At 35.2% G+C, this 13,335-nt stretch overlaps 2 protein-coding genes across 2 annotated transcripts; one reads left to right on the top strand and one right to left on the bottom strand.

The window, feature by feature from the left end:
* Positions 1-1,683: 1,683 nt before the first annotated feature.
* TRIADDRAFT_58067 (uncharacterized protein) lies at positions 1,684-6,395 on the top strand (the record flags this gene model as incomplete). The annotated part of the gene is made up of 13 exons (XM_002114314.1): positions 1,684-1,734; positions 1,811-1,924; positions 3,141-3,308; positions 4,016-4,165; positions 4,272-4,356; positions 4,600-4,700; positions 4,822-5,011; positions 5,126-5,157; positions 5,320-5,462; positions 5,586-5,829; positions 5,913-6,009; positions 6,127-6,209; positions 6,285-6,395. 13 exons carry the CDS (start codon positions 1,684-1,686, stop codon positions 6,393-6,395), a joined length of 1,569 nt encoding a protein of 522 aa, XP_002114350.1.
* A 1,614-nt stretch (positions 6,396-8,009) lies between these two features.
* On the bottom strand, positions 8,010-12,421 carry TRIADDRAFT_58066 (uncharacterized protein; the record flags this gene model as incomplete). Its single annotated transcript, XM_002113989.1, has 8 exons — positions 8,010-8,512; positions 8,608-8,770; positions 8,816-9,022; positions 9,170-9,202; positions 9,309-9,390; positions 9,572-9,633; positions 10,003-10,136; positions 12,307-12,421. The coding sequence occupies 8 exons, from the start codon at positions 12,419-12,421 to the stop codon at positions 8,010-8,012; spliced, it is 1,299 nt and encodes a 432-aa protein (XP_002114025.1).
* Positions 12,422-13,335: the final 914 nt, after the last annotated feature.

Here is a 13,335-nt window from a genome sequence, read left to right as displayed (position 1 = left end):
TCAATGCATAAAGGTTGTATGTTCAACATTAGTGTAGTCCTTGATACTGCCATTGACAATATTGTACGGTAATACTACGAATATTTATTCTGGGAGTTTATGAATATCTAAAAAGTAACTACAGTACTGTTTATTACTGAATACATAGGCTGCATACTATGAGCTGACTTGATATAGCCGCTGACGATGTTAATTAGAGTCTAAATTTCTAGAACTACTTCAAAATCTATGAATTGATGACTTTTATCCGCTTTCATGCATTAAAATCTTCTATAAATTAAATAAGTGTCCATTGTGATTCTGGCTAATTTTCATTAACTGGTTAACTGATTTCACACAAGTTCCATAATAAATAGTTTTGTTGAAATAAAGAAAATGTTTTATTGACAACTATAAAGAAATTTGAGGAATTCACATTAGCTGGCGTAAACTATCGATATGGATGTCCGAGCCTCCGAGGTACAGGTGATCAAGTTACAAGTCCAGAGTGCTCTCAATCACATAACTGAATTTTCATTTTCGAAAGAGTCTCAGCGCGCTCGAGGAACGCCATATTTCCAATTTTCTAAAAACACGCAGTACGTTAATTGCTTTTATACACAAAATTCTAAAGCATTAATGTATTCATTGAATGTACGGATAGTGTCAGATGGCCCCTAGCGAAATTTCACCATTGATACGATTCAATGTAACTAGTGTGATACTGGATACAAGTTGTAAATCAACTCCGTGCCCAGTACCAAAGCTAAATCATCAGCCACTCACTTTGATAACACTATACGAAGCTGTACATTCAGAAATAACTAATACAATATTGATATATATATATATATATGTTTAGATTTTATCTAAAATAGTTCAACGAGTACTGTATCACGTACCATCATAAGGCTACTTGTACTTGCTTTTAAATCATTCGCAATCGCCCAGTCGTTTACAGCCTGCAAACAATTATAAAAACAGGTATATTATAGGATAAAATTCAGTAGTAAAAAGTTATCAATGGCCCGTCATTTGGGATGTTGGATATATTTACTGCTAAGCTTCGTCAGAGACTTAAATAATCGTCATATAGCATTCTGTCTAATATATACTGTATGTCATCAATGAAGCTTGACCAAAAGTTTTCACTCTAATTTTAATAATTTAAAGCAGTAGACTTACCATTTTTTTAATGGCTGGACAGTGTTGCGTGTACGGATACGTCCTACCCATTTTAGTAATTTTTAACTGATGATAGCAAAGTTGAATATAGAGAAATATAGGCAATTAATACATTTACATTTTAGCCATACCAGTAATTTCAGTCTGACACTTTTGACGTAGTAGATGTATAATGTCGACGTTGCTCAGTTTTAAAAAGCTCGATTATTAATCGACACGGTGATCTTCAGGTGAAGAAATTCATTTGCATCATAGCAACGATATACAGTACTGTATTATGAAACAAACTACAATAACTAGTAATACATGTTTTTTACGAACGGGTTTATAACTACGGTAGAATTATAATTCTAGATAGATTGGCTATGAGTATACGAGTATACTGTAAAAGTATATAACAATCAATTTACCCAAAATTTTCTTAATCAAAGAAAGAAACTTGATGTTGACGTATAGTGCATCGTCCATCCCATTCCTATCTTCAGTCGATACTGTGCCGCATTATTTACTCTTGCTACGATGTCATGCCATCTGACATGTGAGAGCAGGGCAATCTTGTTTTTCTGGCAGGTTGATAGGTTGGTAGTATAAGAGTAGTTTATCCATTAAACAGCGATGACAAGACCATGATATCTTTATTCTTCAGGTGATTGCTACCGTAGGATTCCAAATCATCAGTCCGACAATAGATAAACGATTACGATCATTAATTCAATATCATGAGCATGCAATTGAAGAGTGTGTCATAGCTACCATACTGGTAATAAAAACAGCCATTTTTAGCAATAGCCTTGTGAAGCTCAAGTATCAGAATTAAGAATTACAATCATTCGATTCAGAAGAACGAAAGTTATATTTTATTTTTCTTCTCATCCTAGTAAGTGTCAGGCCAGTATGATGACTTTTGCATGTCTATTTGTAATAGCCGATACTAAATTCAGTATCTGTAATCTACTTTTATCCGAAGCTTACCAACATGGTGCAGATCCTCCCATCTGTGTTTCTCAACTTTCTCCAATCGAAAACGGCGAAAAATCAAGCATGTTCTCTTCTGTATTTGGAGTTTGTTGATTTAAAAGTTTAAGTCGTCCTTTATCTACTCTCTTTACATCGACAAGTGCTGAATAATCGCACTTGTCATGCTCTCGATGCCACTATCAACGCCAAAGGGAAGACTAATCTCTTCTCCACGTGCTCTTGTGCTCAGGTCTGGCAGCCTTCGATTTGATCCTTTTGCCTTTGCCTAGCTGGCTCAAACTGTATACTGTACAGTGTACAGTAGATATCCCTGCTATGAGCTGACTAGCCTTCTCGCGTACAGTACTGTACTGTAACTATCGTACTGTAACTGTACTAATACTGTACAGTGTACAGTACTGTTGACAGTCGTCTGTTTTAAGGTACTGTAGAACCTGACAGTACGTAGTACTGTAGCTGATGGATGAGTCATTCCAGATGCCTAGTTATACCAAACGAACTCAAGAGCAAAGTCATGTTTGAGTTGTTATACTGTAAAGCACCGTACTGAAGATTTGGGCATTCTGCGGCCACATTGAAGTCCAGCATAAGACCACGTGACATTTTATGCGAGTCAGCCTAACCGAGTTACAGATGCAATCCACGATTGACGGACTCCTCATTACCGTCACCCGTACTGTTGTTACAGACGTGGATGACGTGATTAATTGTGAGGTGACGGTGGGTACTGTACTGTACAAAATAAACTTCAGCTTGGATCGCATGCGGAGAAATTAACTTTCCACCTTGTTGTCGATTTTGAAGGGATTTAGAGAATTGTAGACTTTATAAAAGTTCAATATGGTATGTATATCTAAGATAGATGACTTGATATCCAAGTAGAATACTATGCGATTGTACTTTTCCAAGTGTAGCAACTTTTATCCGGTATATACTGTAAGCGTCGAATGTACAAGCGTAATCGAAGGACATAACAAAATGTCGATCATTTCAAATAGGGTCGCAAGAAGAAGCCATTTATTGGCAAGAAAGAAGGTTATCGATTCCAACTTGTTCATCGAAGTCAGCGAGATCCACTTATTGCCGATGATCAAGCACCGCAATATGTTTTACACCCGTTTGATACAGACAAGAATGAAGAAACAAGACAGCCAAAGATGGAGGAGGTAACTCGGCGTTCTAGTAACATGATCATCGACACTATATCGAATCGAATTTGAATATTACATGCACCAAACTTAAATACAGCGAAGGCCCATAGGATGATAATATACTCGTATAGCAATCTCCACTATCAATCAATACAAGTAACATATTTACTTAAAGTATTGACTACAGTACAGTAGATTCTTTGTATCTGGAGGCGAAAGTGAATTTGGCAGAATTATATCTAGTAATAGCAGTACTGTACTCGACCGAATATGAGGAGTAGCATTCTAAATAGGCTGCACAAGTGCACATGCTGCTTGTTGATTACAACCTGTAGTACCCTACAAGATCGCTGCATATTTCCTACTACTATCTTTACAAATGAGATCGACCAGTTTAGCAGCCTGCTATAGTTAAAGCTCAAAGTACAGTGTATTCTCTAATTGTTGATGAGATTACCAAAAGCACTAGCTGAATTTTGCATTATCGTCCTTTACAGCAATCTGAATACATCAGTAGTATACTGACTATATGATAGTAATAAGTGAGTCAAATGATGTCGTTGAGAACTTAAAGTACTGCCTGCTACATGATCATTGCTATTAGTTATTGACCAATATTCTAGAAGGCATATCGATCAAAGTTTTATAGATGGATTAATTTATTCCTATACTGCACTAATCTTGCCTTAATAGTTTTTAATGCCTCAAGTTTATTATTACAGGATGATTATCAAGCTCGGGTATACGAACAGGAGAAGTATGGTGTCTATTTTGATGACGATTACAACTACATGCAGCACCTTAAAGAACGCCATGATAAAGCCACAACCTCAAGTGACAATGTTGATTTTGTTTACATCGGTTCCAATAAGGTTAGTTGAGCTTGACTTATTACTAGTAGATTTAATGGCTAGATTGTAATGAATATCGTGCATTTAACCTTATGCCGTATTGGAATATTAATCATTACCCTGTTAGTCAAAAATAAAGTTACCGGCAAATGCCTTTCCGTCGCAACGTGAAGATGATGTCGGTCTTCTGAATCGTGGTCTTGAATCGCAAGGTAACTTATGATTACAATATCATTGCTAGGTAGTAACTAGAAGTTAGAAAATGTCTTCTTAATGATAATCTGAGTACGTAGCCTTTACTATTCAGTCTATTCGTAATTACTAACTTAGTGATATTATTAGTCGGCCTTGTGAGAGTTTTCATTGTCATATATTTTGATAAATCAAATAAGTATCGTAATTCGCGTATGTATCATTAAATTGCCCTACTATATATAAACATTAAATTATAACAGGACTTCATCCAGAATGGGATCCAGATATTGTAGCCGCGTTAGATGATGCTCTTGATCTCGATGATCCAGATAACATATTGGAAGATGATTTCATGCGAAAAGTAAATTACATTTAGAACTTAAAATAGAAACATCCTATATTGTAAAAAGCATTAACGTCATGTACTTATATCATCTTTCTAACCACACGTATATCGAATTCTTTATTTTTTTAACAAATAGGCCGATGTTGTAGATGAAGCGGAATATGACGCGGACGAAGGGGGATACGATGATAATGAAAATGATATGTCAAGATACAGAAATGATTCATTTGGTAGTGACGAATGTATGAATTCCATGGCTGATGACGATAACGTCTCACAATTTACCGGATTATCATTGACATCATCTGTTGTAAGACGAGGAGAAGGTTAGGACATACTGTTAATAAGCTGATCATTGCCAAAATACATGTTTTCAAAAGTCTTTCGATGGCCTAAATAAATATATAACCGCCTGAATGTGTTTTAATCTATAATTATAGGTTTAACTCATTTAGATGACAGATTTGACAAGGTAGAAATCCTTTGATTTTATATACGAGTATACTTATTGAGATCGTAAGCTCTTTTATGTGTACTTTAAATTTGCAATATTAGCGCTATTAGTGTTATTATAGAATAAGTATTGATAATAGCAGCTGTTCCAGATTTGACGCATTTAAACCTTTTCTCGCAGATACTGGAGGAATATGAAGACAATGAAATCGGTGCTCCTGATGATAGTGGTGATAATATTTCTGGTGATGAAAGGCGAGAATTAGTTGAACAACATTTGAGTAGATTAATTGAAGAACAAGTGTCTCTAATGGATAATTCATAGTAAGTTGGCTATGACAAAATTAAGCCTTGCTCATACCTAAATGTATGATTAATTAACATGCCAATTTATAAACCATACTAAGTGGATTAAAAGTTTGCTTTTACTTTATTTACAATATAAAGTCGTCCACTTAATGCAAAAAAGCCAACTAACGCCGAACCACGTGATATAATGGAAGAAAGTCAAATCGATCTAGATGATGACAATGAAACCGAAAGTACAGAGTCAGATAGTGAGGAATCAACTGAATTGGTAGAGGTTGAAGAAAAACGTGAACTATGGGATTGTGAATCGATACTAGAAACCCGTTCAACTGCTTACAATCACCCCAAAATAATTGCAAACCCGCCTAAAAAGAACGCAAACGTACGGTATTTTTTGATATTGCGTATGGCATATTGTAAAAATGTAAACATAAATTCCCGTAACGGTTAACTTTATTTACTTAGAAAATATCTGATAAACCTCAGATAATATTATCGAAAAAGACTGGAATACCATTAGGAGTTTTACCTGGAAAATCACCTAAAGAGAAAGTAGTATCAGGTACTGTTTGCAAATTAAATTGTTGATATTAACTCTATTGACACTGATTTTGTTTTATTAATTGTTAGTAATATTAACTTACGAGTACTTTTAATATGCCTTTTTAAATCATAACAGTCAAGACAAATATTACCAGAAGTAAGAATGAGACAAAGGAGGAGAAACGACGAAGAAAATTGGAAGTTAAAGGACAAAAAAAGGTTAGCCTTTGCAGCTATCTTAATACCCCCCGGCTATTCAATTACGATAATATCCACATGTTATTTCCCCATTAGGTAAGACGGCAACAGAAGAAATCGACAAAAGTTGCCTTCAAAGCCGAGCAAATATCACAGGAAAGGTCCATGGTTAATACTAATCATAGCAAAGGGGTGACACTTTTATAATACTGAACGTATATTTTCGGCTGCTTGCATTTTCAAGAGGTCTCATAAACTATCAGATACACCATGTAAAAAGCGCGTGGAATATTTTTATAAAAAAGTTAAGCTTGAATTTAATAAACCATGATATGTATATATATACGTACATCCATACATAAATGTATATTTAACTCTGCTCTTTGCCGTTATACTATTAGCAATTACCGTATTCTAGCCATAAATCAATAATTTCTTATGAACGTTTTAAAAGTATATTCACTATTAGATTATAAATTGCCGCTAAAATATATGTATTTATAATTAATTTTTATGCTCTTATCTGATTAGTTTTCTTTTAAGAGCATAGATTATTATTATTATATATTGATACTTTCAGAAATAAAATTCTCATGAAAATGTTTGATTCTTTGGTCTTGAACGCCTTCAGAGAGATCACAGAATGAGTAGTTCGAGTTTTGCATTAATATTCAAGCTTTGATTAAATTATATTTAATTACGGTTGTAGAAATGAAATGGGTATGCCACTCGTTTTTATTAAAACTATAACTGTAATTTTCGCGGACCTTCATCAGTTGTAAGTAATATTCATATGATGTAATCACTGGGTGAATTCATCAACATATCGCTTTATGCATCAGTTCAAATTTATATGAACAATGTTTAAATCTTCCGAATCTTACAATGTGGTTACATCAATAATCAACTGTTTCGTTCTGAACTTTTTCCTATAATTATAGTATGACGGTAGCTTAAAAATTTAACGTACACATAACATTATATCCCATGAGAACATGAAGTAGCTTGCTAAATTTATTTAAGATGATATACTGTTTTGTATACGTAGAGTATACCTTTTCTACTACATCGTCCAGTTTATTATAAACTGCACAATGACTTGTAAGACAATGAAAAATATAATGCTGTACATGTGTACATCTTGAATGGCAATTATTTTTTCACAAGTAGGATTTGCATCGTGTATTATCGGTTGATCGACAACGAACTGAGCAACGATGAATGGGTTACAAGTTGAATAAATCAGAAAAACCGAATTTAGCAGATGGCTTACAGTTACATACCTCTTTAAGATTTGAATTGTCTAACATATCATACTTAGGAATTCAAGAAGCGTAAAATACAATCGTACATAGTATCGGTCACTGTGCAGTGAAAATAGAATAGCCAACTGAATGTCTACTATCACGCTATCACGAAAAGTGTAAAAATTCTCAAATCACGATACTTTAGTAGCAGGCGAGCTATCTAAAATTTTTCTTTACTAATAAATGTATAATAATTGAAATGATTACTATGGACAACACAACCAGAATATCAACAAAGAGATATAACAATTTACAAAATACGTGATACGTAATGGTATGCTACACTACTTATTTTTATTCGCATTAGCTAAAGCCTACGGGCAATTGAAACCTAAAATTCCCTATTACTTATGAGGCGGTACATGTGAAGATATCAAATGTTACCTAATTATTACGAAGCTAATAATACAATGATAAAATTGTATGCAGTAAATATCTTTCGCTCTAACTAAAGATAGTAAGGACTTATACTGTAACAACAATCATTGCAATAGTATAGCGATGCAATAGTAGTTTAATTCCATAGTTGATTGTTTAAAGTCTGCCCTTGAGTCATTTGCTGATTTCCAGCATACATACCACCCTGGTTGTTTGTTGCAAATTGTTGATTGTACACTTGTGGTCTCTGATTTCCTTGCATTAGCGGAGCCTGCTGCATAGTGGGGTTTTGCTGATATTGTCCCATAAAATTTTGCTGAAACTGTTGTTGCATTGGTTGTTGCTGTCGCATCATATTAAATTGATTTTGTTGAGGCATATTAAAGTTACCACCTCCAGAGGGGGTATTATACATAGCTTGTTGATTTGGTAAACCAGCTCCTCCAGTTACGGACATTTGATTCATACCTTGTGTAATTTGATTTACTTGACCCATACCCTGAGACATGGGCTGGAATTGTTGCATCCTGTTACCATACTGCATTTGCTGCATTCCACCTTGACCTTGATACATCATACCAGGTCCTTGTTGTACCATGTTTGTATTACTGACTTGCGGCCGACTCATTATTATACCACCTAAGATAAAATAATTGTTATATTACTATAGTAGAAAACAGTCGTAGCAATACAGTATAATGTTACATTGCTAGTGAACAGAACAGAAATTTTACCTGGAACACCATAGGCTGGTGTTTGAGTATTTTTACCATACAGAGATAAAATAGAGTCCTTATCAATGCTTGCTTTCTGTTCGTTTGTTCCGAATAAAGCTGCTTCACTTATTAGATTTTGTTGCTGATTTTGAGGCTGTTGTGGTATTTGCGATGGGATTGCCTGTTGAGTATTAGAAGGTACCTGCTGGGGAGGTGCATTTACTACTTGAGATTGTTGAACTGGTGCTTGCTGAACTGGTGTATCTAAGCTCAAAAGATCAGCAATTGCGGACTGTTGCTGCGGCTTAGGGGCAGGACTCTGAGATTGTACTGGAGTTGCTCGTTTGGCAGGTGATTGTCGTTCTTGAACAGAAGACGATGATGATGAGGAACTTTGGCGTGATTTATGTTGCGCTACAGCAGCTGGAGTATTCTAAATAATGCAATAGAAAGTAATTTCATAGATTATTACACTCTGTTATTTTCATCAAAGTATGATATCTCAAAAAAGAATAATAGCCGGTTCCGTAATAGCTCTCAAATTAAACAACAACATATAAGATACTGAAGGTCAGTTTACCTGGTTAGTAGTTTTCCCAGTCTTACTTGTAGCCTATACCAAAAATACAAGCAAAAATTATGCAAATGTATTATCATTGGTGGATCAATGACAGTAACTGGTATCATATTTATTCAGAAGGCGCAATTTTCATTGATACCTTTGGTTTATTTTCTTCTGGTAACTTTTGCCCAGCGTACTGTTTGCTAACATATTTTGCGCGGATAAAATTTTCTGCCGCCCTGCAATAAAATATACGCGTCTATTACCTAAATTTGGCGATACTTAGTGTCTCATTTAAACTCATCTCTATTATTTATTTACAGTATGCATATGGATGACCTTATAAAATGAATTTAAATAGCTAATTGATAAATAAAATTAACAATAATACGCAACTGGTCTGATGAAGGCCGGGTGAACGTAGACGGTATATTCGCTTCGTAGTATCTGTTGACACGCCTGTTACCCCATTCTACCATATTCTATACAATGTATGTATGGGGAAATGTTAGAAGACAATATGAATGATCTAGCCATGAAAATCACTACAATTTATATTGCCACAAAGTACTGTAGTAAGCCTATCTAACATTTCAACTTTAAAATATTGCGTTTTAGGCATAACTGTCTCTATACTTAAGACTGCTAAATTGAAATTTTAGGAATGATAATGGCCAGTAAGAATATCACACTCATTCAATATTGTATTATAATAACAAATAGAAAATAGATTATTACTACGAGATAACTACATTCTAAAAATTTCGATGAACAAAGTAAGTAGGTTAATTATAAAAATATAGAAGCCTCTTTAGGTGCGGTGATAAAATATTCTAAATTTTTCTACTTACAGCAACTTGCTCTGAAGTCCATGAATCTAAGTTTACCGATTTCACCTTGCTAATATGAACACCGAGGTTACGATGAATACCGGCACAACGGATACATATGAAAGCACCAATATTCCACGACGCCCATCTTGGACCTAATTAAACAATGTATCAATTTTTAATCAGAATCGTTTTAAAAATAACGTAAACTATAGTTACTTATTAGTTAATTAGTACAATGTTTAATTTAGGTAGTTAATCTACACTTTACTATCGTCTTAAACTGACAATCAACAGTCGTCTTGACATACACTACTGTATATAAGGAATAAATTGCTGGAAATTTACATTGACTAGTTATCATAACTGAATTAATTCATTCATTATATTATTCGTACAAGTAATTATTAATCAGCCGATATTTTAATCATCATTTCCTTAACCATTCTGTTATTATTGACCGTATCTTCGTAGTATACTTTACGCGTACGAGAAATATTTTCTTGGGTTATTTTGTCACGTGAGTCAGTTATAATTAGTAGCAAAGTATAAATGAGTCTTAGTTGAAGAATAACGTAGCTATTATAATTCTGTACATTCGCAGAACTACAAGTATTGCGTACAACACCAACACGATGTTTTTTGATGGTGTATTATAAAGGCTGTTAACATTAACCAAACACTAATACATTTGCTATAGATAGGAACTATTCCTAGATGAATGCATGACGATGCATTTTACCAAGTTTCATCATATTTCTATTATTCCTCGAATTTCACATCGTTAGCACTTTTTGAAAGGATTGTAATTCATTTATGTAATGTTAATTACAATAGTAAGATATGAGTGCTCTGCTTGATCCTGCTATAAGTAAAAATCATTACTTTAAAAATAAAGAATTATCCACTATTTGAGATAGCCTTGGTGTTATCGAGTAAACGAATTATGCAGACTATCTGCTCAATTTTTCAAGCTTGTACACGTCGATAGATGTACATTAGTATCACTGTAGTAGATACTAGCTAGTACTACACTCTTCTAGCTTGCACACGTATTACGCTGTACCATGGCTGCAGTATCGTATCTTTCTATTCGTGTAAAACAAAAACAAACGAACGATACTTATGAAAGAAATGCATACGCGTACAGTGGTAATCGTCCACCGCAATGCAGTGTTAGATTGGATGATTCTTGAACTGGAAGGATGTTGTTCACAGCCTATACTCCTTCTCGACAAGTTTCTATTTTACTGTACTTGTCATGATGTTTATAATCGATCGATCCATGATCAATTACTAATAATGTACTGTAGTCGAGCTAATCCATGGACTACATTGGTCGATACCAATTCTATAGTCAATTTTAACCGACAATAAATTGATTTCATCCATTGATTAGCTAGTCCGAAAAAGCGCAAGATTGTGACACCTGCCAATCGATCTCGATCAGAGCGATCCTACGGTAAACTCTATGGTGGTCGTACCATACGTACACGGTGTAACATTCTGTACTATCATGGGAAATTCATTCAGCTTAAGATTGAACAAGCAATCATTCACAGTTTTGAGCCTTGACTTTTGACTCATCGTCATCAGTAGATGAATCAAGTTTCTTCGAGCAATTTTAAGAAAGTAAAAACGATCCACTTTGTCAGAATGTATCGAAAGTATCGTCAAGTCCATATAGGGCTATGATATTGACGCCAAGTCGTATACAGTCAATGCTTACAGTCATTATAACAGCAGTAAGTTCAAAAATCAGACAAATCCACTGAGGAAGTGTTGTACGAAAGGACGGTTAAATGGTCAATGAAAAGATCAACTGTACATTAACTAAAGTTGTAGAGATGAAAATTGCGATTAACTTGATCATTCTAAAAACCATTTGTTCATAAATGGTTATATACAGTCTACTGTGCGTCTATAATTCATTAGGCTATCCACTCGTATGATACATTGGTATGACGCGAGTACTGGTACTGTTCTCCAAGTCAGAAAGGATGGACAGTTTATTTTCAGTGTAAAACTACTCCTGCATTGCTATCTTGACATAAATAGATGCTACGATCATTGACTAGGATCAACCAAAGTATCCAGCAATGTGGAATAATGTCTAGGATGGTTGATTCTTGTATAATTTACACTTATTTCGATATGCAATATTTCACTGAATCATTCCAACTTGACGGCTAGCAGTTGAACTACAGTCTGTATCAGCGAGGAGAAGCCAGTCACTCTACTATACAAGTTGCACCTCAGTCTATAGTGCGCGTATGTCTATCCATTAGCACAACTCCATGTATAAAAATAGATCTGTTTTTTTACCTTTCGCTTCACAATCAGCGCATATTTTATTGCACTGTTCGCGTAACAAGTCCGTTAATATTCGATGGTGCTGTTCATTTTGCTTTTTCTTATCCCTTTCTGCCCGAGTTGCCATCAAAATGGTCGATTGTCGATTTTCAACAAGGCATCAAATATCCAACTCCAACGCCACGGATCGCAAGTACAGTACTGTAATCGGTTGATTTCCTGTCCTTCGCGCAAGCGTAGTACGCCAGTGACGGTGGGCCTTGGTTCTTGCTACGGATGCAATCCTATCCACCATTGTGGCTACTGACGGCAGGTCTAACTGATACACTGTGGCCTATAGCGGTTGCTGTTGCATCCGTACCAGATCTGATACAGTATGGCAAGAGAAAAAAAAGCGAAAGCTTCAACCCATACGGCTTTTCGTTCCAGTTATCTGTACAACCCTTACAAACCCAATTGTCACCCCTGAAAGTATGTACTGTAGCGAGTTTGGTTTGTACTGTACTGTACTGTACTCTACTCTACTCTACTCTTCTCAGGGGGTGACAATTGGGTTTATACTGTACAAACCCAATTGTCACCCCCTGAAAGTATGTACTGTAGCGAGTTTGGTTTGTACTGTACTGTACTCTACTGTACTGTACTGTACTCTACTCAGGGGTAGTGTATTGTAACCCCACTACGACTAAACATTTAATCCGATTGAAAGTGCTACATAAAATCCGAAATCCGATCCGAAAATCACCCCCTGAAAGTATGTACTGTAGCGAGTTTGGTTTGTACTGTACTCTACAGTACTGTACTGTTACTCTACAGTACTGTACTGTACAGTACTGTACTGTACTCTTCTGTACTCTATTCTACTCTACTCTACTCTTCTACAGTACTGTACTGTACATGTACAGTACTCTACAGTACTCTGCTGTACTCTACTCTACTCAGGGGGTGACAATTGGGTTTGTACTGTACAAACCCAATTTTGTCACCCCCCGAAAGCTTGTACTGTACTGTACACTGTACAGTGTAAAGTACTGTAGTGAG

Source organism: Trichoplax adhaerens, genomic scaffold (genome assembly GCF_000150275.1).
Source record: "Trichoplax adhaerens TRIADscaffold_7 genomic scaffold, whole genome shotgun sequence".
Taxonomy (NCBI): domain Eukaryota; kingdom Metazoa; phylum Placozoa; class Uniplacotomia; order Trichoplacea; family Trichoplacidae; genus Trichoplax; species Trichoplax adhaerens.
Note: the sequence above shows the minus strand (reverse complement) of the source record. Positions and strands in the feature narration are given on the sequence as shown.